Source organism: Vipera ursinii, assembly GCF_947247035.1.
Source record: "Vipera ursinii genome assembly, chromosome: Z".
In the NCBI taxonomy this organism is placed as follows: Eukaryota; Metazoa; Chordata; class Lepidosauria; order Squamata; family Viperidae; genus Vipera; species Vipera ursinii.
Window position 1 is genome coordinate 109,270,749 of NC_139517.1, and position 22,752 is coordinate 109,293,500.

A 22,752-nucleotide genomic window follows, 5' to 3' on the forward strand; every position below is an offset into this window, starting at 1 on the left:
CAACGTGGTGTACTGGTTACAGTTTGAAGATAGGACTAGAGAGACCCAAGCTGAAAGCCATCCTTTCATCAGTGAAATGTACAGAGTGACTTTGAACCATACAAAGTGACTCTGAACCAGCCATACTCTTACTTCATCCTAAGTCGTAAGGTTCTGTTGTGGGGATAACATGAAGGGACGTTACATGTACAGGCATCTAATGGAAACCACAATGCTTCAGGATTCATGCTTCCCATCCCCAACAACCTGTGCCTTCAGTTTTCGCACCTAAGCCTAGAAGAAAACCAGGATACAAATCTAACAAACAAATAAAAGCTGTTACAACTTTTGCTGAAGTGGAGTCATTATTAGTATGCAAAGTATTTTAGTAATGAAGAATCAGACCTCCATTATCAAAATCATATTTAAATAGGAACTGTGAGCACATGTAATATTGGGGGGGAAGCTAAAACATCAGCTAAAGATTAATTTGCTCCAATTAATTCTTTATCCCACAGTACAATTTAGTGATATTTATATTTAGATAGCTAATATTCCCTTTGAAAAGAGGATGAGGAAAATCCAGATATCAATGAAATAAATAACAAAATGAATTTTATCATGAAGGTCTGAATAGTGTACCTCAGTTTTTAGATTCATGTAAAATTTTATTCTATAGATATTAGGCTTTATTTTGCATAGGGTATTTTTAATCTAAATACAGTATCTTCAACATATATCAAATCTATGATGCTTGCCGATATTTCTAACAGCTGTTTTGTACATAGAACATATTGGAATAATATAACAAATCTGGATACAATAGAATTACCTATAAATGCATCTGAAAGTCCCACCTTGCAATTTCCATAGCTATAAACTATACATTTGTGATTCAATTGGAGTTACCATATTATCTAAATATGGTACAATGCTTCGTTCAGCCAAGACAAGCTGCATAGAGAAATTTAAAAGAACGAATGGATTTACTTTAGATGATCCAGAAGTTTTGATTACCTGGAAACTATAATACAGCACATGGGTAGTTTGCAGCTGTTACTAATATTTGCAATAAATCTAGGCTTGTTTTGTTGCTAGAATATGGCCTGTTTGTCCTCTTCCAATTATTGATGGGCATGAAATATGAAGTGACAAAACTTACAATATAAACTCCCCCTATTCAGAAAGCCTTACCTCAATATCAAATGGATCCAGATTCTTTACAAATCTGATTTGCCATGCCTTATGATCATAATACAGCCAGCGATTCCACACTTCTTTTTGTACTTAATTGCATTCTTCCACGTGTACTTTGCGGCAATCACCACCACATGGCATTAAAATAGAATGGTTTCATTTTATCAGCATCTGAATAATCCTGATCCCTCTTTACATTAATCATAACTGTACTACACCATGCCTAAATGTATATCCCTAAGAACTGTTCTAATAAATCTTGAATAGCTTATTGTAAAATAGGCTTTATCTGTCCATTTCTTCTGATTACTGTAGAACAATTCATAAAAACATTACGAGCAATTTGATCTTCCTGAAATGGGAGAAATTTTAAATTTCATTTAAAACAGGTTTCTTATTACACTGAGTAATTTTCATAGAATTGGCCACTGTTTGGGTTGTTATCTATTTGAAAATCAAGTACAATAACTAAAAAATGTTAAAAACACAGGGATGAACACGAGACCATGAAGAGTCCCAAATGTAATAACAAGAAACATTATCTTAAAGCAAGTTCTAAAGACATATGTGGTTGCCATAGAGAGAATGGAAACTCCTACAAGGGTAGAGGCAGATGCTTGCAGAACTGGGTAACCAAGGTGGAAAAGAGCATTTATTGCCTTTTCATTTGCACTGATTTCACTATTGGAAACATAGGCATAAGATATATGAGCAGAATAGTCTACAGAAAATCCTATGCAAATAACAAGATTGATCATAGATATGGAATCAAGATTCACATGCCAGAAGGCCATGTAACCAGACACACCTACAATCACAGAGCCAATAGTAAAAGTTACCCACAAAGAGCAAACAGGACTGGGAATCAGCAGCAAAGAAATAACTAGCATAGCTCCAGCTGCAATCAGAACATTTTGAATGGTATTCCGATTTATAACAAGATACTGGTCAAAGTGTATAAAAGCTGGATGATAAACCATTAATGGTATCTTACATTTTTTAGCAATATGTCTTAGCTGCTTTAAAAGATTTTTCTCATCCACTGAATTTTTAACATTTACAGTCTGTATAAAGAAACGAGAAGCTATTATTTCTTTTGCACTAATATTAATATTCCACCGAGAATTAAAATTTTCTCTGAATAGAGCAGGTAAATTTTCAATGAATACATCATGATCATTTAAATCTAGAGACATTTTTTTAGCAACATTTTCATAAATTCTCAGCCACGACTCTGAAAAATTCTTTTCGACATAGTATGAATGTTCTAAAGATTTCATACACTTCTCAAGCTCTGCACGAACAGGTGGATTCCAATACATTATACTTTTAGTAACTATTACCATAACCCTTATACCATATGTTGAAAAATATTCATCTTCAAAGTTGTAATATGGAATGATATAAGAATCATCTGTTGCTACATTTCGAAGATCTATACCCTCTTGAAGTGCAAAGCATCCAAATAAACTAGTTCCTAGGTATGTGAAATATAGCAATACCACAAACACCTTAGTCCAGCTGTACATAAGAAAAGGACCATAATACTTTCTGAAGAAAAAATTCATGGGATGTTCAATCTCAGTTCCAGTAGTTTCATCATAAAGTCCTCCTGTGCAACATCGGTTATACATACGGCCCCGGGAATCTTGGGGCTCCGAAAACACTTTCATGAATGTCAGCCAATGCCTGTTACTTTTTTCTCTTCTACCATTTAGAGCTAGAACAGCCCCAAGAAACGTCAGGTTGTATACATAGCAAAAAATGAAAGCTGTTCCTGTATAGATACAAAATGATCTAATTGATGGAAAGGAAGTTGCAATTCCAATGTAGAAAGCTAAAACATCTGTCATAGTTGTGATAGTAACTGATACAGCTGCTTCTGAATAAGTGTTAGCCATGCGGTCTTTGACACTATCCTTTACTTTTGTATGCTGCCAACAGGATACTAGGATGAACATATCATCTACACCAATTCCTGGAAAATGGTAAAAAGAGGATTCAGTTTTCACATGACATTAAAAAAAGCAAATTACACAAGGAACATGATTAGCAACTCATATTTTTTAAGATAACAAATACACCAACCTGTCTGAGATCAATTCAACAGCTCCAGTATTTTCACTTGGTGCAGGAAGGAAAACAACCTGAGTGGCTGTCTAGTTATAGGGAGGAAAATATTTCATACCCAAGAAGGTCCTGTCTCCCATTTGTATGCCGTCATGCGCTACAGACAAAAACAATGCCCAGAAAAGTACAGGTAGTCCTTGACTTACCACCAGAACAGAGCCCCAAATTTCTGTTGCTAAGTGAGACATTTGTTAAGTGAATTTTGCTCCATTTTATGCCACAGTTGTTAAGTGAATCACTGCAGTTGTTAAGTTAGTAACATGCTTGTTAAGCAGATCTGGATTCCCGGTTGACTTTGCTCATCAGAAGGGCACAAAAGGTGACCACATGACTCGAGGACACTGCAACTATCGTAAATATGAACCAGCTGCCAAGCATCTGAATTTTTGATCACGTGACCATGGGGGATGCTGCATAAGTGTGAAAAATGATCACAGATCACTTTTTTTCAGTGCCGTTGTAACTTCAAATGGTCACTAAATGTTGTAAGTCGAGGACTACCTATATAAACAGGCAGCAATGCTTCTCAAATACTGAGATGCCAAACAATTTGTATGTTACCAAGACAATACCAGGATAAATATGTGATGAAACTGAATTTGAGAATAGCAAAACGGATTCAGTTCATTTGTGTGAAACGGAAAAGTATCAGAGAAACTGAATAAATATTTTAATTTTATTTATACCTAGTTTTCAAAGCAATATATAAATAAAGCCAAAATAATTATTGTTCTATATTTTGCAAAGAATCAAAAAGACTAGATGAGGGTTTCGTAATCTACAGTTCTATTTATGCATACTACTGATCAGATTTAGGTGAGGCAACCGTTTTTCCCTCTAGCTGTCATTGACTTGTAATTTTTGTGATGACATAACTAACTATTGAAATTAATAAACATATACAAAGTAATTATATAACTATTTAAGCGATATAAATAAATACAAATGCAATACAATATATTTTTTATTCTGGATTATGCACTTATTTCTGTTTGCCTTTATCTTCTTGAACCCTGAAATATACTGAAGCCACAGTTCAAGAAAAATTACAAATTACACCTGGGTACACATAGTATCATAAAGTCCTTTTGAATATACTATTTGAATAGAAGGCAATCTACATATATATCTAATCTGAATACAATTTGTTACTGAAGAAAAAAATCTAATTCAATAGTGAAAAGTAGGGAAAGAAAAAAACACAAAGTAAATGGATAATGAAGGTGGAAATGGTATGGACAGAATTAAATATTAATGATACAGATGAGAAAAAGACCAGTTTGTCAGACTTTGTGGTAGACAAATTAAAAAGAAAAGAAAAGAAAGAAATCACCAGTGTGGTAGAATTCATGAGTAACAGTCACCTCACACTGAGATGGTCATAGAAGTATATACAATTGAGCTCAAAAAGGATTATATTATGTCAGGGAAAAATATTTCACATATAAGACTGTAACCTTAGGACAATCTTTAGAAAGAACTACAGAGAAATCTAGAATAGCTATCAGAACTAAGGAGAAATATAATTGGGAGGGATGAAAATTCTAGTTCATACGTGTTGAAAACTCAAAGGAAGATATACATTTATTACCTACCAAGTATGAGAAATGGTGAATTTGCAGCAGTGATGACAAATGGGACCCCATAAAACAGCAATAATCCAAAACTGCTGATAACAGATAAGCCTGCTGAAAAAACTCCAAAAAATGCAACCCAGAGTTTTGTTCGGACACAATCTAGCCTATAAAAAGGATGGAGAACAGTTGAGCACTGTAGATTCTGAATTTCATTCTGTATTTCTAACATCTCCCAAACTGAACAGAGAACTCACATGCAGGCATTAAATATTAAAGAAAATGTGTAGAACTTATATAAACAAATATATACTTAATTTTAGAAATGGAAACTTATATTCTCAAAAATATATCAAGTTGCTTAAAGTAATGAAAATATTCAATTATTTATAATTCTGATCATGAACTCACAGGAAATGTATTTCTGACATTATTTCCATGCATGGAATTCACACAATCTCACATTTCACATAGGTTTGCGGTAAAGCCAACTTATTTACATCCACTGTTCTCTTGATAAGAGGAAGTGCCGGCTGACTACATTCAAAAATATCGGTATATATTTAGGACCAAACAACATTAATTTTAATGGGGCCAACGTTTAAGCATATCTGTGTAGAACTGTGGTGACAATATATATTTCACCCATCTGTAATAATTCCAAAAGCAAATTCTTGTGGGGAAATGTAAAATAATTACATTTTTGTCCCAAAAGATGAACTGGAAGTTCTTCTTTTGACTCACATTATATGAAAGAGAGAGGGAAGATCCAAAAGACCACTAAATAAGTGTTAATGGCATGACATTTTTTGGGGAAACACATTCTTTTTAAGGGCACTGTGTAAACAGAAACAAAATAAGATAAAAACTGTGTTTGTAATCAGATTTGCAACTTTCTGTTACTTTAGCAAACATAATTTTTACCTTCACCATAACGTATTTTTTTATCTTCATAACATTTCTTGATTTATTGTACCTAGTGGGGCTGGCAGTTTCCTTCAGTGCCTGCCTTTTTCATTCATTACTTAATGTCACATCATATTCTGGCTAAATAAATGTCACTTGCATAATCTGGCTAGAAATCTAAGAAAAGAACTATGATCCCATTCCTTGGGGTTGGGACAGGCTAGGATTATGGAAAGGCAAATATACCATATCTGCATGTGCTTAATTTGTCTGCCTGTTTCTAATACGTACATCTGCTAATTAACAGACAAACTAGGGCTGGTCATGCAGTAATTGCATCAATTGATGCAGTCCTATTGTTTATAATTATAGACAATATTGGGGAATAATGTAAGCCTTTAGAGGAAAAAGAATTACGTACTCTTAAGGCTGCATCCTATATAGTTCCTTGGGAATAAGTTATAGTAATCCTTGATTTACAATAGCTTACAATAGTGACCTTTCAAAGTTACGACAATGGAAAAAATGGCTTATGATAATTTTTCACACTTATGACCCTTGCAGCATCCTATGGTCACGTGATTTATATTCGGATGCTTGACAACTGACTCACATTTATTATTATTATTTAAATTTACAGTATATATATTATTATTATTATTTAAATTTATATATTTAAATTTATGACAGTTGCAATATCCTGGGGTCATGTGATCACCTTTTGCGACCTTCTGACAGCCAAAGTCAATGGGGAAATCAGATTCACTTAGCCACCATGTTACTAATTTAACAACTGCAGTGATTCACTTAGCAAATGTAGCAAGAAAAGTCATAAAATGGGCAAAACTCAATTTAACAAATTTCTCACTCAGCAACATAAATTTTGGGCTCAATTGTGGTCATAGAATGAAGGCTACTGCTAAGCTTGTAAGCCGCCCTGAGTCTTCGGAGAAGGGCGGGATATAAATGGAATTACAATAAAATAAAAACAAATACGTTGAGGACTACCTGTATATTTAATCCTATTTCTGAATGACTTTATTTTTAAGTAGTCATGCTGTAGATTAGATTATACTGGCAGGACATTTTTTATTAGCCATGCAGATAGTTCTTGACTTACAACTTGTCACTTAATGACCATTCAGAGTTATGAGGGATCTCCAAAAATATTTATGACCTGTTTTAAAATTATGATAGCGCATCCGCCCCTGCACTCACATGATTGCATTTTGGGAACTTAGCAACAGCTCATCTTTATGGCTGTTTGTAACATTCTGCAGTCATGTGACTGCAATTTACAACATGTTTTCCTGGTTTCCAATGTTTATTTCCAGTTTCAGGCAAAAAAAAAACCCTAATTGGGAAAACTGATTTGTTTAATAATTGCAGCATTTGCTTAACAACTACCATGTTCACTTAATGAATACGATGTTCGCTTAATTACTGCAGCAAAAAATGTAAAACAAAAAAAAGGGGGGGGGGCGTTGGTCAAGTGATGCCTTATCTTATGTCTATAATTCCAGGCTCAATTATTGTACGTCTACCTGTACAATTGAAAAATGTTAATGGAAAGTACATTCTTTTCTCCCAAAACAAGTACAAAGTGATAGTTTTTGTATTTCCTTTTTTATATACCTGATTATAGTAATATAATTTAATGTATGTATATACTTATTTATTTGTTACATTTATTTGCTGCCTACTTCACCACGTGTGTATGTTGGTGTGTAGATAGACTTTTTAAGAGTATTAAAACTTTTTATTCTATAAGAAAAATATATAACATTAGATAATAAGAACGGATGAGAGGAACAATTTACCTTGTACATGAAATAATTGAGAATGCTATTGTTAAAAGATATGCGATGGAGACCAATGGGATCACACCCTTAGCAAGATTTTCAAGTTCATTCTGTCTTGACTGTGAGGAAAAATAAGCTACCTGCCAGGTTAAAGGGGGAAGGAGAGAGAGAAGGAAGAAGATAATCTTTCAATTATTTTACCTTAAAATGTATTTTAATTATCTATTTAAAAATAGGCTGAGATAAAAATATATTTCATTATTATCCAGTTTTGTATGTTTTAACATATATTAAAGACTAGTTAATGGAAATTTTTACAAATAGTCCTTGACTTACAACAGCAACTGGAACTGGAAGCGATGAGATTGTAAAGCATCTTGGCTGCTATCGTTAACCAAATCCTATTAGATGGCAGGGGGCACCAAGTCAACGGGGAAAGCTGACAGGAAGTAGCAAGTCCCAAGTAGCTTGGAGCCAGGTAAGTGGCTGCTGCTGGGTTGGGGTTGCATGGGGGAAGGCTCAGGGAGGGTGCAAGCAAGGTATGGCAAAATTGGGGGAGACTGCATTAGGGTATTAAGAGGGGCACAGCAAGGGTTGGGGAGGGCATACAAGGGCGCAAGAGAGGTGCCTTGGGAACACTGTGCAAGAGTAAACCAAGTGTGCAGCAAGGCTAGGAAGGATGAGTGGAAGGAGTAGCAAGGGTCAGAAAAAGTATACAAGGCAGATGTGGCAAGACTTGGAGAAGGTGTATAAGAATGTACAGAGATGTGAGCAAGGGATGGCAAGGCTCCATCCAGTAAGGTGTGAACGGTGTATAGAAGGCATGGCAAGAGTTAAAGAGGGTGCCCAAGGGTGGCACAGGAAGACTCAGGGAGTCTGAAAGGGAGTAATGGCAAGGTTGCACAAGGGTGTCCGAGTGGCCAATGTGGCACAGAAGCAGAAGAGCTGGTAAGGGTGTGTGATGGGAAAGTCTTACCAAACTACTTTCCAGTCTGCTTCCCCATTGATTTTCTAGAGAAGCCAGAAGAGAAGGTCACAAATGACAATCACATGATTGTAGGGCATGGCAACTGATCATAAGATCACAATCCTGTGATTGTGGGGGTGTCAGAGTCCATCTCTTCTTCATCTCTGTTTTATCTTCAAATGGTTGCTGAACAAATGATCATTAAGTTGAGGTCTACCTGTAAAATTATATACCAAAAATGCCTGTAATACTGTAATATTTAAAACATTTGGATATTGCCTCATTTCCTGAGTATGCATTTAGCATGCTTTCTTAGTTAGTGGCATGTATGCTGAATCACTAAACAGTCTCTAAATTAGTGTTCCCAGCTTGCAGAAAATATGAACTTACTTGAGAAAAAACCATGGGTTTCACAGAGTTAAGGATCAAATATGATAAAAATTGGCTAGTAATTTCCATTCCACTAGCAGGGACTGATTGCATGTAATTAGAATGGTGATCTACTCTATGCCTTCTCCATAATACTAAAAAATACTGTGTGAATGCCTCAAGTGACCAAAACTATGATGGACAGTAGAAGTCAATATCCATAGGCATACTTGGGGATGGCCATATTAAAAGATTGTGATTTGGAATGTAAGATAAATAAATATGCCCATGAATAAGTATATCTGTGAATTAACAGTGAAACAATGGTAAGAAAAGTAATATATGTTTGTGAAACCAAGAAAAAGAAGGGTACAATAGATGAGGATAGTTTAATCCTGCAAAATGAAGCTGATAAATGAAGTTGCTGTATAGTAACGATATAGATTTAATTATGAATAAAAGAGATAACTTTTACATCAGAAAATATGAACAGATTATTGTGCACACATGACAGCTATATTTATGCTCTAGCAAATAGTGAAAATGTATTTGGAGCAGACATTAGTAAATATTGGATGACACTCTGAGTTAACGTATTGGGGAAAATTGTATTCTCTTAAATGGCATTGGTGAAGAAAAGAAAACACAAAAGAAATGATTAGACCCTTTGGAAATCTAAGAATGAATGGGGATGGTGACTGGTAAATATCTGCTTAGAAAAAAAAGCTCATTTGGAAAATATGGTTTAAGCATACAGATACTCCTCAACTTATGACCACAGTGGGACTAGAATTGGTAGTGGTAAGTGATGCAGTTGTTAAGTGAGTCATCACATGATTGGACCTAATTTTATGACCATTTTCTTGTAGAGGTAAACAACCACAGTGATTAAGTGAATCAGATGGTTGTTAAGTGGATCTCATAGTCATTAAATTGCAATTATGTGACCACAAGATGCTGCAACCATTGTAAATTCGAGTAGGTTAAAAAGTACCTGAATTGTGATCACGTGATTCTGGGATGTGTGTGATGTGACAGATATACGTTTGAGGACAGATCATGTCACTTTTTCAAAATCTGTTGTAACTTCTAATCTTTTTAAATGAACAGTCATAATTTGAGGACTATCTGTATGAGTTTTCATGCATACACATCCTTATTTTATTCAGGAGTTCAAGATGGCAAACATAGCACTCAGTCTTATTTTTCTCTGCATCAACAATCCAGTGTGACAGCTTAGGCTAGGACAGTGATGGCGAACCTTTTAGAGATCGAATGCCCAAACAGCAACCCAAAACCCACTTATGTATCGTCTGGTGCCAGGTGGGTGTGGCCCATTGGGTGGGTGTGGCCAACTGGGTGGGCATGGCTGCGGTGGTAATGGCAGACTGGATGGGACTATAAAGTTCAATCAATTCCAACTTTGCAAGAACTTTTTTTTCCCTGAGAAAAGTTGAAATTGATTGATTGAACCTTTTTTTTGCACATGGCGGCACAGGCCTAAAGCGAAAAGGTTTTATAAAACCCAGCTGAAGGCCTAGAACTGGGGTGATGGCATGCGTGCCCACAGAGAGCTCTGTGGGCATAGGGCCATAGGTTTGCCACCACAGGGCTAGGAGAAAATGGCTAGCCCAGTTACTCAGTGAGCTTTCATAACTGAGGGTAGACAATATTTTAGGCCTTCCCTCATCTAGTCCAACATTTTAGCCATTAAACAACACTTGCAATATACATTAAAAACATAACTGATTTGATCATTTATGATAGAAGATTGAGAAAGATAGAGGATGCAGAAATGATGAGATTCTGAATGAAAAACAGTTCATTAAAAAGATGAATAAAAAGGACTTCATAAATGTAAGAATGTTAAAAAAAATACTAAGATTGTAGGCTTAGATGATGACTGCACAAATGTTTAGACATAAATAAGGTTGCTTACAGAATGTAGTGGTTATAAATTGTTTCTTTTCATTTTTTTTTACTATTCCTGAGCATTTTTCTAAAGGATGTTACACTGCCATTGAATCTGCATTTACTTTCCAAACAGACTGAACACTGTGCTGTAATGTACTGAATACTTTGATGATACAGTAATGTATGTACTTAGAACCATTTCTGTCTTCTGCAGAAGGACTCCCTCACAGGTCTGTAGTTTGGAATTATCATTGGGCTGCACAAAAGTGGGATTGTAGGAACTGGTACTCCTTGGCATTTGGGACAAGAATAACAACTGATTGACTTTAATGAGATAGGAATGTAAATACTTAGACTCTTTCATTGCAAACAACAGCTTTAAGTACTTTTATCCAGATTTTGCTTGATATGATGGGCAGAAGTCTGGGGACGTTCAGATATGCAATATTCTGTTACTATACCCTTGTAATAAAAATAACATTAGCATGACTTTGATGTCCTAGTGTAGTTAAGTTGAAGGGTTGACATCATGTTTGCAAATCTCAATGAGCTTTCCTCTTCCCTTCTTATCTCTTTGGGAAAACTGGAAGGGGAGAGTCTTGTCTGAGATTCTTACTTGGGTTATATTTCTGGCCTATGTTGTTTTTGTCTTAGTTGCGGCTTTTGTTTCTTCCTCCCTCCCTATTGCTTCTGCCTACTATATGTAAGTTAAATAGTAGCTGTTGATAAAGTAGCTGTGTAAAGACTTCAGCTGTATTTGATAATTGGAAGACTGCTGTAATCGTCCCTCTGTAGCAGGGGTGTCAAACTGCTGGCCACGCTGGTTGAATCATGTGGAGGCCGTGCCCACCCCAGCTCCAGCAATGCAAAAAAAGTCACAATAATAATAATAATAATAATAATAATAATAATAATAATAATGAAGAAGAAGAAGAAGAAGAAGTTGGAAGAGACCTTGGAGGTCATCTAGTCCAACCCCGATCAGGCAGGAAACCCTATACCATTTCAGACAAATGGCTGGCCAGTCTCTTCTTAAAAACTTCCAATATTGGAGCATTCACCACTTCTGCAGGCAGGTTGTTCCACTGGTTCTTTGTTCTAACTGTCAGGAAGTTTCTCCTTAGTTCTAGGTTGCTTCTCTCCTTGACTAGTTTCCATCCGTTGCTTCTTGTCCTGCTTTCAGGTGCTTTGGAGAATAGCTTGACTCCCTCTTCTTTCTGGCAGCCCCTGAGATATTGGAACAGTGCTATCATGTCCCCCTTCATCCTTCTCTTCATTAAACTAGACATATCCAATTCCAGCAACCGTTCCATATATGTTTTAGCCTCCAGTCCCCCTCATCTTTGTTGCTCTTCTCTGTACTCTTTCTAGAGTCTCGACATCTTTTTTACATCGTGGTGACCAAAACTGGATGCACTATTCCAGGTGTGGCCTTACCAAGGCATTGTAAAGTGGTATTAGTACTTCACTTGATCTTGATTCTATCCCTCTGTTAATGCAGCCTAGCACTGTGTTGGCTTTTTTGGCAGCTGCAGCACACTGCTGGCTCATATTTAAGTGATTGTCCACTAGGACTCCGAGATCTCTCTCACAGTTGCTACTATTGAGCAAGGTACCACCTATACTATACCTGTACACTTGATTTTTCCTGCCTAAATGTAGAACCTTACTTTTTTCACCATTGAATTTCACTTTGTTAGATAGTGCCCAGTGTTCGAGTCTGTCCAGATCCTCCTGTATCTTAAGGCTATCTTCTGGAGTATTGGCTATTCCTGCCAGCTTGGTGTCGTCTGCAAATTTGATGAGTTCCCCATCTATCCCCTCATCCAAATCGTTGATGAAGATGTTGAAGAGCACTGGGCCCAGAACAGAGCCCTGGGGCACCCCACTACACACTTCCTTCCATATAGATGCAGTTCCATTGAGGATCACATGCTGAGTACGGCCTGTCAGCCAGCTACGAATCCATCTGGTGGTGATGCTATCTAACCCACATTTTTCTATCTTCTCAAGTAGTAGGTTGTGATCTACTTTATCAAATGCCTTACTGAAGTCCAAGTAAATTATATCTACAGCATTCCTCTGGTCCACTAGTTTTGTCACTTGGTCAAAGAATGCAATAAGATTTGTCTGGCATGATCTGTTTTTGACAAACCCATGTTGGCTTTTAGTGATAACTTTGTTTGCATCAAGGTGTTTGCTGATTTGTTGTTTGATTATCTTTTCCAGAATCTTCCCAGGTATTGAGGTCAGGCTGATAGGTCTGTAATTTCCTGGATCTATTTTTTTCCCTTTTTTGAAGATGGGAACTACATCAGCTCTCTTCCAGTCCTCTGGTAGTTCCCCAGTGCTCCAGGATCTTTGAAAAATATAGTTCAGTGGTTCTGAGATCACGTCTGCCAGTTCCTTGAGAACCTTGGGGTGTAATCCATCTGGTCCTGGTGATTTGAACTCATCTAGGCTGGACAGGTGCTCACTTACCATTTTCTTGCCTATCTTGTGTTTCTATTCTGTTTTTTATGGCACTGGTTTTGGTAGGTTGGACTGTTTTTTCCCTTTGTGTAAAGACAGATGCAAAAAACGAGTTAAATAGTTCTGCTTTCTCCCTGTTGCTTGTCACCACACGTCAGGTGACGCGATGAGTTTGACAACCGTGCTGTATAGCATTAGGTCAGTCAAGAGATGTTCAGATGTTGGCTTTCAACGATTCACTGAGAAATGTATGAATGTGAGAAAGTTTAGACGAAGCATATGATAGGGTAAAACAGATCTAGAAAACTACAGATCAATCAGCCTGACATCAGTACCTGGAAAGATCCTGGAAAATATAATCAAGTAACAGTTCTGTGGAAACCTAGAAGCAAGCAAAGTTATAACCAGAAGCCAACATGCATTTGTAAAAACAGATCATGCCAAACAAATCTTATTTCATTCTTTGACAGTGACTAAATTACTGGACCAGCAAAATGCAGTAGTCAAAGTATGCTTGGATTTCAGTAAGGCATTTGATGAAATAGACCAAATCTCTTTCTTGATAAGCTAAAAAAATGTGGAATAGACAGCATCACCACCAGATGCATTTGACAAATTGCACTCAGCATGTAGTCCTTATTGGAACTACATCTACATGGAGGAAAGTAAGTAGTGGAGTACCCCAAGGCTCCATTTTTGGCCCTGTACTCTTCAATATCTTCATAAACGATTTAGATGAGAGAATTGAAGAGGAAGTAATTAATCTGCATATGACATTAGGCTGGCAGGAATAGCCAACACCCCAGATGATAGGCTCAAGATCCATCTGGATCTTGACAGACTTGAATACTGGGCCCTATCCAACAAAGTGAAATTCAGGATAGAGAAAAGTAGCGTCTCACACCTAGGAAAGAAAAACCAAAAGTACAGGTATACATTAGGTGAAACCTGGCTGAATAGCAGTAACTGCGAGAGGGATCTTGGAGTCTTATTGGGCAGTCATTTAAATTTGAGCCAGCAATGTGCAGCAGCAGCCAAAACAGCCAATACAATCCTAGGATGCATTAACAGAGGAATAGAATCATGATCATGTGAAGTACTAGTACCACTTATCAGGAATGCTTTGATAAAAATTCATATATTGATCATGTATATCAAGAGTGGAAGTCTTGTCTTCTTTTGAAGGAGAAGCAGTCTACATCTCTTTACTATTTGGATAAACAACATTCTCTTTACTATTACTTTACATCTCTTTACTATTTTGTAAGTAACATTCCTATGAGTATGAAAAGTTGCTCTCCAAGCAACCAGCTTTAAAGAAACGGGTATTGAGATGATTTAATTATACAGGGACAATAAATTAAACTATAAAAACATAAAGAAAAAGTGAATAGGTCAAAGCAAGTCAAGTGAATGGCTGGAGAGAACAAAAAACTTTGCAAGAGACTGAGGAGAGATCCTCAAACACAGAGGTGAGAAGTTTACAAAACTGTTGTATTAAAGTGATACTGTAGGCAGGGAGATTTGCAAGGATTTATTAGTGGAATTATTAGTGTTTTTCATAACCTGCCTATACTCAAAAGATACGTAGGTTTCATTTAAAACGTAAGGAGGGAATGTTGAAAATAACATTTCCTAATTCAGCCATACCTTAAGAACGGTAAGGTTCAGGGCGCCCACTATTAAGGGGATACGCTGCAGAAAGGCTTCCAACCAGAGGTTGCTGGCCTCCCGTTTTGACGGGTCATTCTCCTGCAGGAAGTAGATGAGTCGCATTGCTCGGGCCTCGAGAAGAGGGCGCGCAGGCTCGTTGCCCGAGCCCAGCGTGACGCCCCCCAGGGAGAAGCCCAGGAACACCCGGTCGCGGAAGACCGGGAAGGTTAAATTGGGCAGTAACAGCTCGATGTTACCCGGGTTATCCTGGACGATGCTCAGGAGTGGGTTGGGGCTGACGCAGTAGCCAAAGCTTCGCGCGCAAAGACTGTCGTAGGACAGCCCCGCCGCCTGGATGCCGCGCACCGCCTTGTCTATTTTCAACAGCTCGGCAAAAGCCGCCCGAGTCAGTAGCGAGTCGCGGCGTCGGGCCGCCACCGCGATTAAACTGGCATAAGCGCCCTCAGTGCTCAGTCTCTCCGCAGAGAAATTATTGGCGTCGTCGGTGCGGAAGTACTTCTGCACGAAACTACGCTCGATTTTGGCGGGGCCTTCTACGGGCGTGAATTGCTCCTCCAGGTCGTTCGGTTGGCGGCTGGGTAGGAAGATGAAGCCCGCTGACAGGGCGCCCGAAAGCACCAAAGGCACCAGGAGATAAGGCCACGGGTAGGTGCCCACGGAGGCACCTAAGGCGCGGAGGGCGCGTGAGAGGGGCTCCTGCAAGCAGTCGGTGCGGCAGTAGCGAATCGCCATCTCCCCTTTGGTCTTCTCGTCCCAGGGCCAGGCGCGATCGCTTCCGCGCCTCGGTGTTTTCTCCGGCTCTCTGGCTGAGCGACCGTTATTCGCAGGACCGGAGCGCATTCCACTTGGCGCGGCTGCCCCCGCGCTCGTGAATACGCGGGGCGGATTCCTGAGCGAGGAAGTTGGCCCTTTGAAGAAGGAACCTGTAGCCTTCTCTGCTCCTTGCTTAGGTGGTTCTTGTACAAATACCATATATGTTTAAATTCCCCAGGCAGGAAATCTTAACTGCTACTCCTCCTTGACTCCATTCCTGCTGGAAAAATTCATACATGAGTGACACTGATTGTAGGACAATCACAATTATGAGTAATGCAGTACAAACCAGGGTTTCTTAAAATGTGTCCTAAGAAGCATGGGTGTCCCTCATGGCCCCTTCAGGGGTCTGTGAAATTAAGATGATTTGTCAGTCTGTGCAAAATAATATAACATTAAAATACAAACAATTTTGTGAGGTGGCATCAAATGCAGCAATTTTAATTTTTCATATGATAAATATTTTAAAAAACATTTACCATACTAAAGAAAAATAAAAGTTAAGAAATGATGATATAAATATCACTTCTGTTGTCAAAACTATTTGTATTCAGAGTGGAGAAAAAATTATATCTTTGCAAGGTGGCTTTTTCACACACGCACACACCCTTACATAGTGCAAAAAGCAATCTCTATCCCAAAGTTTTTAGCAGAAAAAAAGGCACAGAAGAAGGAAATAGTGTTTATGGCAGGAAATGAGTATAGAATTTATTTATTTATTTATTTATTTATTTAGATTTATATACCGCCCTTTTCCCAAGGGACTCAGGGCGGTTTACAGGGCAAATTAAAACAGTGCAATGTACAAATTAAAATAAAATTAAATCAACAAATTCAGATAGAAAAGCAGGTTTTATAAGCATAGTTGAATAAAACTATAGCTTTATCCATACCAGGAGTTTAAACAGGTCAATTAGATATATTTAAATATACTTAAACATAACTGCATTTGTTTGGTAGATATACTACCCGATTTTCCCGGAGAACGTACTTTTGAAAAAAATGAATGCTCATTTACTCTGCAACCAAGAAATTGGCATGGTTGGCATAGGAGGAGAAGTCCAACGCCTACTTCTTACACTGGTCCAAGAGGAGACCACACTACTGGGGTAGGTAAGTTATAGTTTAAAAGGTGATAAGTGACCTAAATAATATAATGAAATGTCAAGTATGAATAGTTTTTATTCCTTCCCCTTTATCTCTCTCTAGTTGCCTCTCTTTATATTAAAAAAAAATCTGCCTCCCACACTGAAGATATTCCATCTATTTACTCAAGTTCACTGAGGTGTAGGGGTCTTTTCTGCTCAAAAGATACTGTGACGTGTTTCTGGCTTCCTGGGAGTATTGAATACGCAACTTTAAAGAGAAAGTAATGGAAACTTGAAACCAATTTCAAGTGGAGGTAGTGGATCAATTATCAATGACCTAGTTTAAACATACTTGGAGTAAAAACGTCCATCAGCCAACAAAAATTAAAAAATAAAAATAAAGTAAATTAATTAAAAAGAAAACAAAAACAGCAGCAACAAACTCAGTGGACTACTAGGTTCTTTTCTGCTGTTGGTTTTCTATGTTTCGGTGATAATTAAAAATAATAAATTGGGAGGAATTCATTCAAATGAACAAAATTACTTGGAATATTCATTGGGTTCTTTCACAAACTATGTTGATGTGCTTTCCTCCTTTGCGTTGCAGGGTGTCTAAAATGTGCTTTCTCCACAGCCTATCAACCCTTTAAGGCAGGGGTGTCAAACTCAATTTCATTGAGGGCCGCATCAGCATTGCGGTTGCCCTCAGGGGGCTGGGTGGGCGTGGCCTACTGGGTGGGCGTGGCTAGAGTGCGTATGGCCTACTGGGTGGGCGTGGCCAGCTCTATATCATTGGCATCAAGGGTGCCTATGGGGGCCTGGGCAAGAGTGGGACAGATCTGAGGGTCTCAGGCAGAAGAAGGGTCTCTGGGCCAGGGCCAAGGCAGTGGGGGCCGTTCCCTCACTGTTTCCAGGATGGCTTCGCAGACCACATGAAACCACTTCGCGGGCCGGATCCGGCCCCCGGGCCTTGTGTTTGACATGTCTGCTTTAAGGTAACAGGCCTGCAAGGATTGCAGAAAAGCCATTTTATCTTTGTATGGTATAACACATACCATTAATAGATTCATGAAAGTTGGCAGATTTTCCTTTCCCAGAGAATCAAGGCAGCATTTGATTTCTACTTTTAGACAAAATCTTGGGTATCTCTACCTTTTGAAATCTGCAATTTCATGTGAATGTCACACAGTTAGGAGGAAAGCTAAGACCAACATGGCGGCTTCTGCCTGTCAGGATGGGAAGCCCCTCCCATAGTTTGTTAATCTGTGGGCTCCAGATTTGAAACTGCAACACTGAAGTGGAAATCAAGCCTGGCTTCTTTGCTCTGGATTTAATTCTTTCCCCTGGTTTTACTGTCTCTTGGGGGAAACTGAGGAAAGAAAGTATCAATTGCATTTTAAAAGGGGAAGAAAGAAACTTTGTAGCTGTTCAGAGCCCCCCCCACCATTTAAGATATTAAATATTTAATAAAATCTTTTATGGGGGAGAGAAAATGACCTATATCTCTTTTTCCCCAAGACTGAGCTAAGAAAAAAAATGCATCCTGAAACTACTCACTATTACTCTTACTTGTGTGTGTGCGCGCACACACACACACACACACTCCTCGCTCAACACTTGCTCTAGTCTAGAGGCTGAGAGTCATGTTTTTGAGAAACAAATGTTCTAATCATTAGTCCATTTATAGGGCTGGGTAAGAAAGAGGTGATACGGTGAACATAGATCCTCTCCAAATAGCAAAGCCACAGAATGAAGGGATGCTTTAAACAACCTAAGTGATCTGCAGATCGTGTTCAAGGACTGAGAATAGTACATGTTGACTCCCCAGACACAGGTTTTGCTGCTGCGTGGGCAAGACTTGAACAAACCTACGGAAGCCCAGAAGCATTAGAAAATGCCTTATTCGAAAGACTACAAAACTTTCCGAAGATAGGCGACAAAGACAATTACATGCTTCAAAAACTAAGTGATCTCCTCATGGAAATAGAATTGGCAAAAACAGAGCCACGTCTATCTGGTCTGACCTACCTGGATTCCTCCCACGGTGTCAATCCAGTTGTGTCCAAATTGCCATACGGCCTGCAGGTGGACTGGACACGGCACGGCTCAGACTACAAACTACGCAATAATGTTTCCTTCCCCCCATTCTCATGTTTTTGCAGGTTCATCAGCCACCACGCCTGGATGAGAAATGACCCCAGCTTCAACTACCCTGAATCCAATGTGTCTGCTCCATCATCATCATCAAGGTTCATCGGCAGACACACCTGGACAAGACATGATCCCAGCTTCAACATGGGAGTTTCCCGATACTCCCATGTTACACCTTTGCTCCGCGAGTTGCATTGGCTACCAGTTGCTCTCCAGGTGAGGTTCAAGGTGTTAGTGATGACTTACAAAGCCCTTCATGGCATGGGGCCGGATTACCTACGGCAACACCTGCGGCCGGCGTCAACTTCCCTCCGTCCAGTGCGCTCCCACAGAGAGGGCCTCCTCAGGGTGCCGCCGATCAAAGAATGCTGATTGGTGACCCCCAGGGGGAGAGCGAACGCCGATTGGTGACCCCCATGGGGAGAGCGTTCTCTGTGGGCGCGCCAGACCTTTGGAACTGCTTACCGGTTGAGCTTCGGATGGCCCCCGACCTTCGCTCCTTCCGGCGCAATCTCAAAACTTTCTTTTTCGAACAAGCTAGCCTGGTCTGATGGGATGGGGCTGGGTTTTTATAAATAGTTTTAATTTTAATATGTATTAATTTTATGGGCATAATGTTTAATGGCTTTTTAATTTTTGTATTCTATTTTTATAGTGTATTGCCCTGTTCACCGCCCTGAGTCCTTCGGGAGAAGGGCGGTATACAAATTAAATTATTAAATTAAATTAAATTAAATTAAATACCCTCAGTCCAGTGTGCCTGCTTCATTATCACCACCAAGGTATGTTAACACTGCAGCTCAACACAGAGACTCATGTGGAGCTGTGTCTACAAGAAAAACAGACATCTCACCTCCTGTGTCATCTCCTCTTCAATGGAGTGATTCAGGTGGTGGCATCTCACATCCTGTACCATCTCCTCCTCAATGGAGTGATTCAGGTGGTGGGGATGAAGATCCTAATCGTCAGTGTCCTATTCACAAAAAACCTCACCCTCTTAGAAAATGTTGTGAGCTTAGAGCAATGAGTATACAAGAGCGGAAAGAGGTTCTCCAAAAACTTGGAATATGCTATAGGTGTTGTGCCTCATATGACCATTTTGCTAAAAATTGTAAAGCTTTTGTCAAGTGCTCAGAATGCGATAGCGACAAGCACGATACAGCTATGCATCCTGTTCCACTCCTAGGCAATCCACAGCAACTACCTCTATCCAACCCTGCTTCAAATTATGGCGGGGAGCAATATGGCGGGGAGCAACAAAGTCTAGTCACAAAGATCTCATCTTCACCCCAATCTTCAAGTCAGAGACTTTGTTCTGTTTAAGGACCATCAAGCTGAAGAATTGAAAGGCACCAAAAACTTTCATCAGACCATCGCAGAACTTGTCTTGCCTTTGCCTCTTGAAGACTGAATTCGTCGCCTTTACTGGTTGGCTCCTGACTCCAAGAAGAAAAGTTATTTGAACTTTAATCTAGATTAGTTTAAGCCTATAATGGCAGTTCCTATTATTGCAATATGTATGCATGTTTATTTCTTATATATCTCAAGTTTTTATGTCTTATATATCTCAGGTTTATCTTTTATATCTCTCAGGTGTTTTATGACAACAAGCAATCTACAAACGTGTATTTGCATTTGAATAACTACCGTTATATGATTTATATGGTGGTATTATGAAATACCAGATGGGGAGTGTGCTGCCACCACGTGGCTGTTTTGGGGAAATTACAATGTGGGCAGTCAGACCCCCTCCTACCCTATGATTTATTTCCTCTTCTTGCTCCCTCAAGGCTCTCTTCCTCCATAACTGGGAGACACACATGTGCTCCTTCATAACTGGCAGACACACGTGCAGACACTGTGAGTAATTACCGTCTTCTGACCTTGGAATACTGTCCAAATATCCTAACGCACCTTACCTGCTGTGATCTACTCTACATGCAAATAAAGGTATTTCTGGATGATCAAGGTATTTCATGAGTTCTGCTATCTGAAAAGGACTGTTAATAGTGATGGCATCTGATTATATAGACCACAGGGGTCTTAACAAGGAGATCAATCACAATACAGCAGCTTGATTCAGAATAACTTGCATTTTTACGTGCTTTCGAACTGCTAGGTTGGCGGAAGCTGGGACGAGTAACAGGCGCTCACTCTGTTACGTGGCACTCGGGATTCGACCCACCAAACTGCCGACTGTCTGATCGACAAGCTCAGCATCCTAACCCACTGATCCACCGCGTCCCTTCATTTATAGTTAAGAAATTTTAATGAAAAGGGGAAGTTGGTAATTTTCTTATCTATCTCCCACTGTACTGTTTTCTATACATTCAAAAATTATTCCAATTCATGAAATTCTAGTTTCATGTTCTGGTTTGTTTGAAATCCTTCCTGCATTATAGTTCCACGCGAATGCACAGAGGAGGAACAAAATCCTTGAACAGTGTAGAAATAGTGAGGTTTTGAATCTTCTGATAGTTCCCAGGGAACTAAGATTCTTTGTTTACAATTGGAAATAAAAAGATTGGGCTATAGTGCTCTGTACTGGAGCCTTGTTAATAATAAATAAGATAGTAGGTGTTATTTCTAAGTAGAAATGGATATATATATATAAAGTATAAAATATAAAAGAAGTGAAAAAATAAAAAGATTTCCCCTGTCCAGTCATGTCCAATTCAGGGGGCAGAGCTCCATTTCCTAGCTGAGGGAATCAAAATAGAGCTGGAAGGGATCTTGGAGGTCTTCGAATCCAACCATCTGCTCAAGCAGGAGAGTCTATATCATTTCAGAGAGGTGGCTATCCAGTCTTTTCTTAAAAACCTCCAGTGATGAAGCTTACAACTTCTGAAAGCAAGCTGTTCCACTGGTTAATTGTCTTATTGGGAAGTTTGTCCTTAATTTGAGGTTGCTTCTCTCCTTCATTAGTTTCCATTCATTGTTTCTTGTCCTGCCCTCTGGTGTTTTGGTTCCTTTGCTGAATTACTTTCCCTTTACACTGACAAATGTATAATGAATTTATCAATATTTATTAATATGAACCACTACCTTCATGGTCAGATGGCTGGTTGGCCCAGCTTCATCTCTCCCTCTCCTCTTTCTTTCTCCTCACCCTTCATTTGCAAATGCCCCCCCTCTGTCTCACACACACTTCCCCCAAAAGCCTTTCCTCTCTGCCTCTCACACTCACACACCTCCCCCAAAGCCCTTTCTCTCTGTCTCTCTCACTGCTTCTCTGAACAAGCCTTTTCTTACTCTTTCTCCAGCATCTTTTTTCCCCTCTCTCCTGCCAAACCTGCTTCCTTTTATATCCTCTTCTGTCTCTGCCCAATAATAATAATAATAATAATAATAATAATAATAATAATAATAATAAATAAATAATAATAATAATAATAATAATAATAATAATAATAAGAATAAGAAGAAGAAGAAGAAGAAGAAGAAGAAGAAGAAGAAGAAGAAGAAGAAGAAGAAGAAGAAGAAGTTGGAAGGGACCTTGGAGGTCATCTAGTCCAACACCCTGCTCAGGCAGGAAACCCTATACCATTTCAGGCAAATGGCTGTCCAGTTTCTTCTTAAAAACCTCCAGGTTTGGAGCATTCACCACCTCTGGAGGCAGGTTGTTCCACTGGTTAATTGTTCTAACTGTCAGGAAGTTTCTTCTTAGTTCTAGGTTGCTTTCTTCTTGATTAGTTTCCATCCATTGCTTCTTGTCC

At 38.9% G+C, this 22,752-nt stretch overlaps 1 protein-coding gene across 1 annotated transcript; it reads right to left on the reverse strand.

Annotated features, from left to right (window-relative positions):
- Positions 1–1,631: 1,631 nt before the first annotated feature.
- PTCHD3 (patched domain containing 3) lies at positions 1,632–15,716 on the reverse strand (the record flags this gene model as incomplete). The annotated part of the gene is made up of 4 exons (XM_083379043.1): positions 1,632–3,154; positions 4,902–5,047; positions 7,607–7,728; positions 14,961–15,716. The coding sequence occupies 4 exons, from the start codon at positions 15,714–15,716 to the stop codon at positions 1,632–1,634; spliced, it is 2,547 nt and encodes an 848-aa protein (XP_083235169.1).
- Between the last annotated feature and the right edge of the window lie 7,036 nt (positions 15,717–22,752).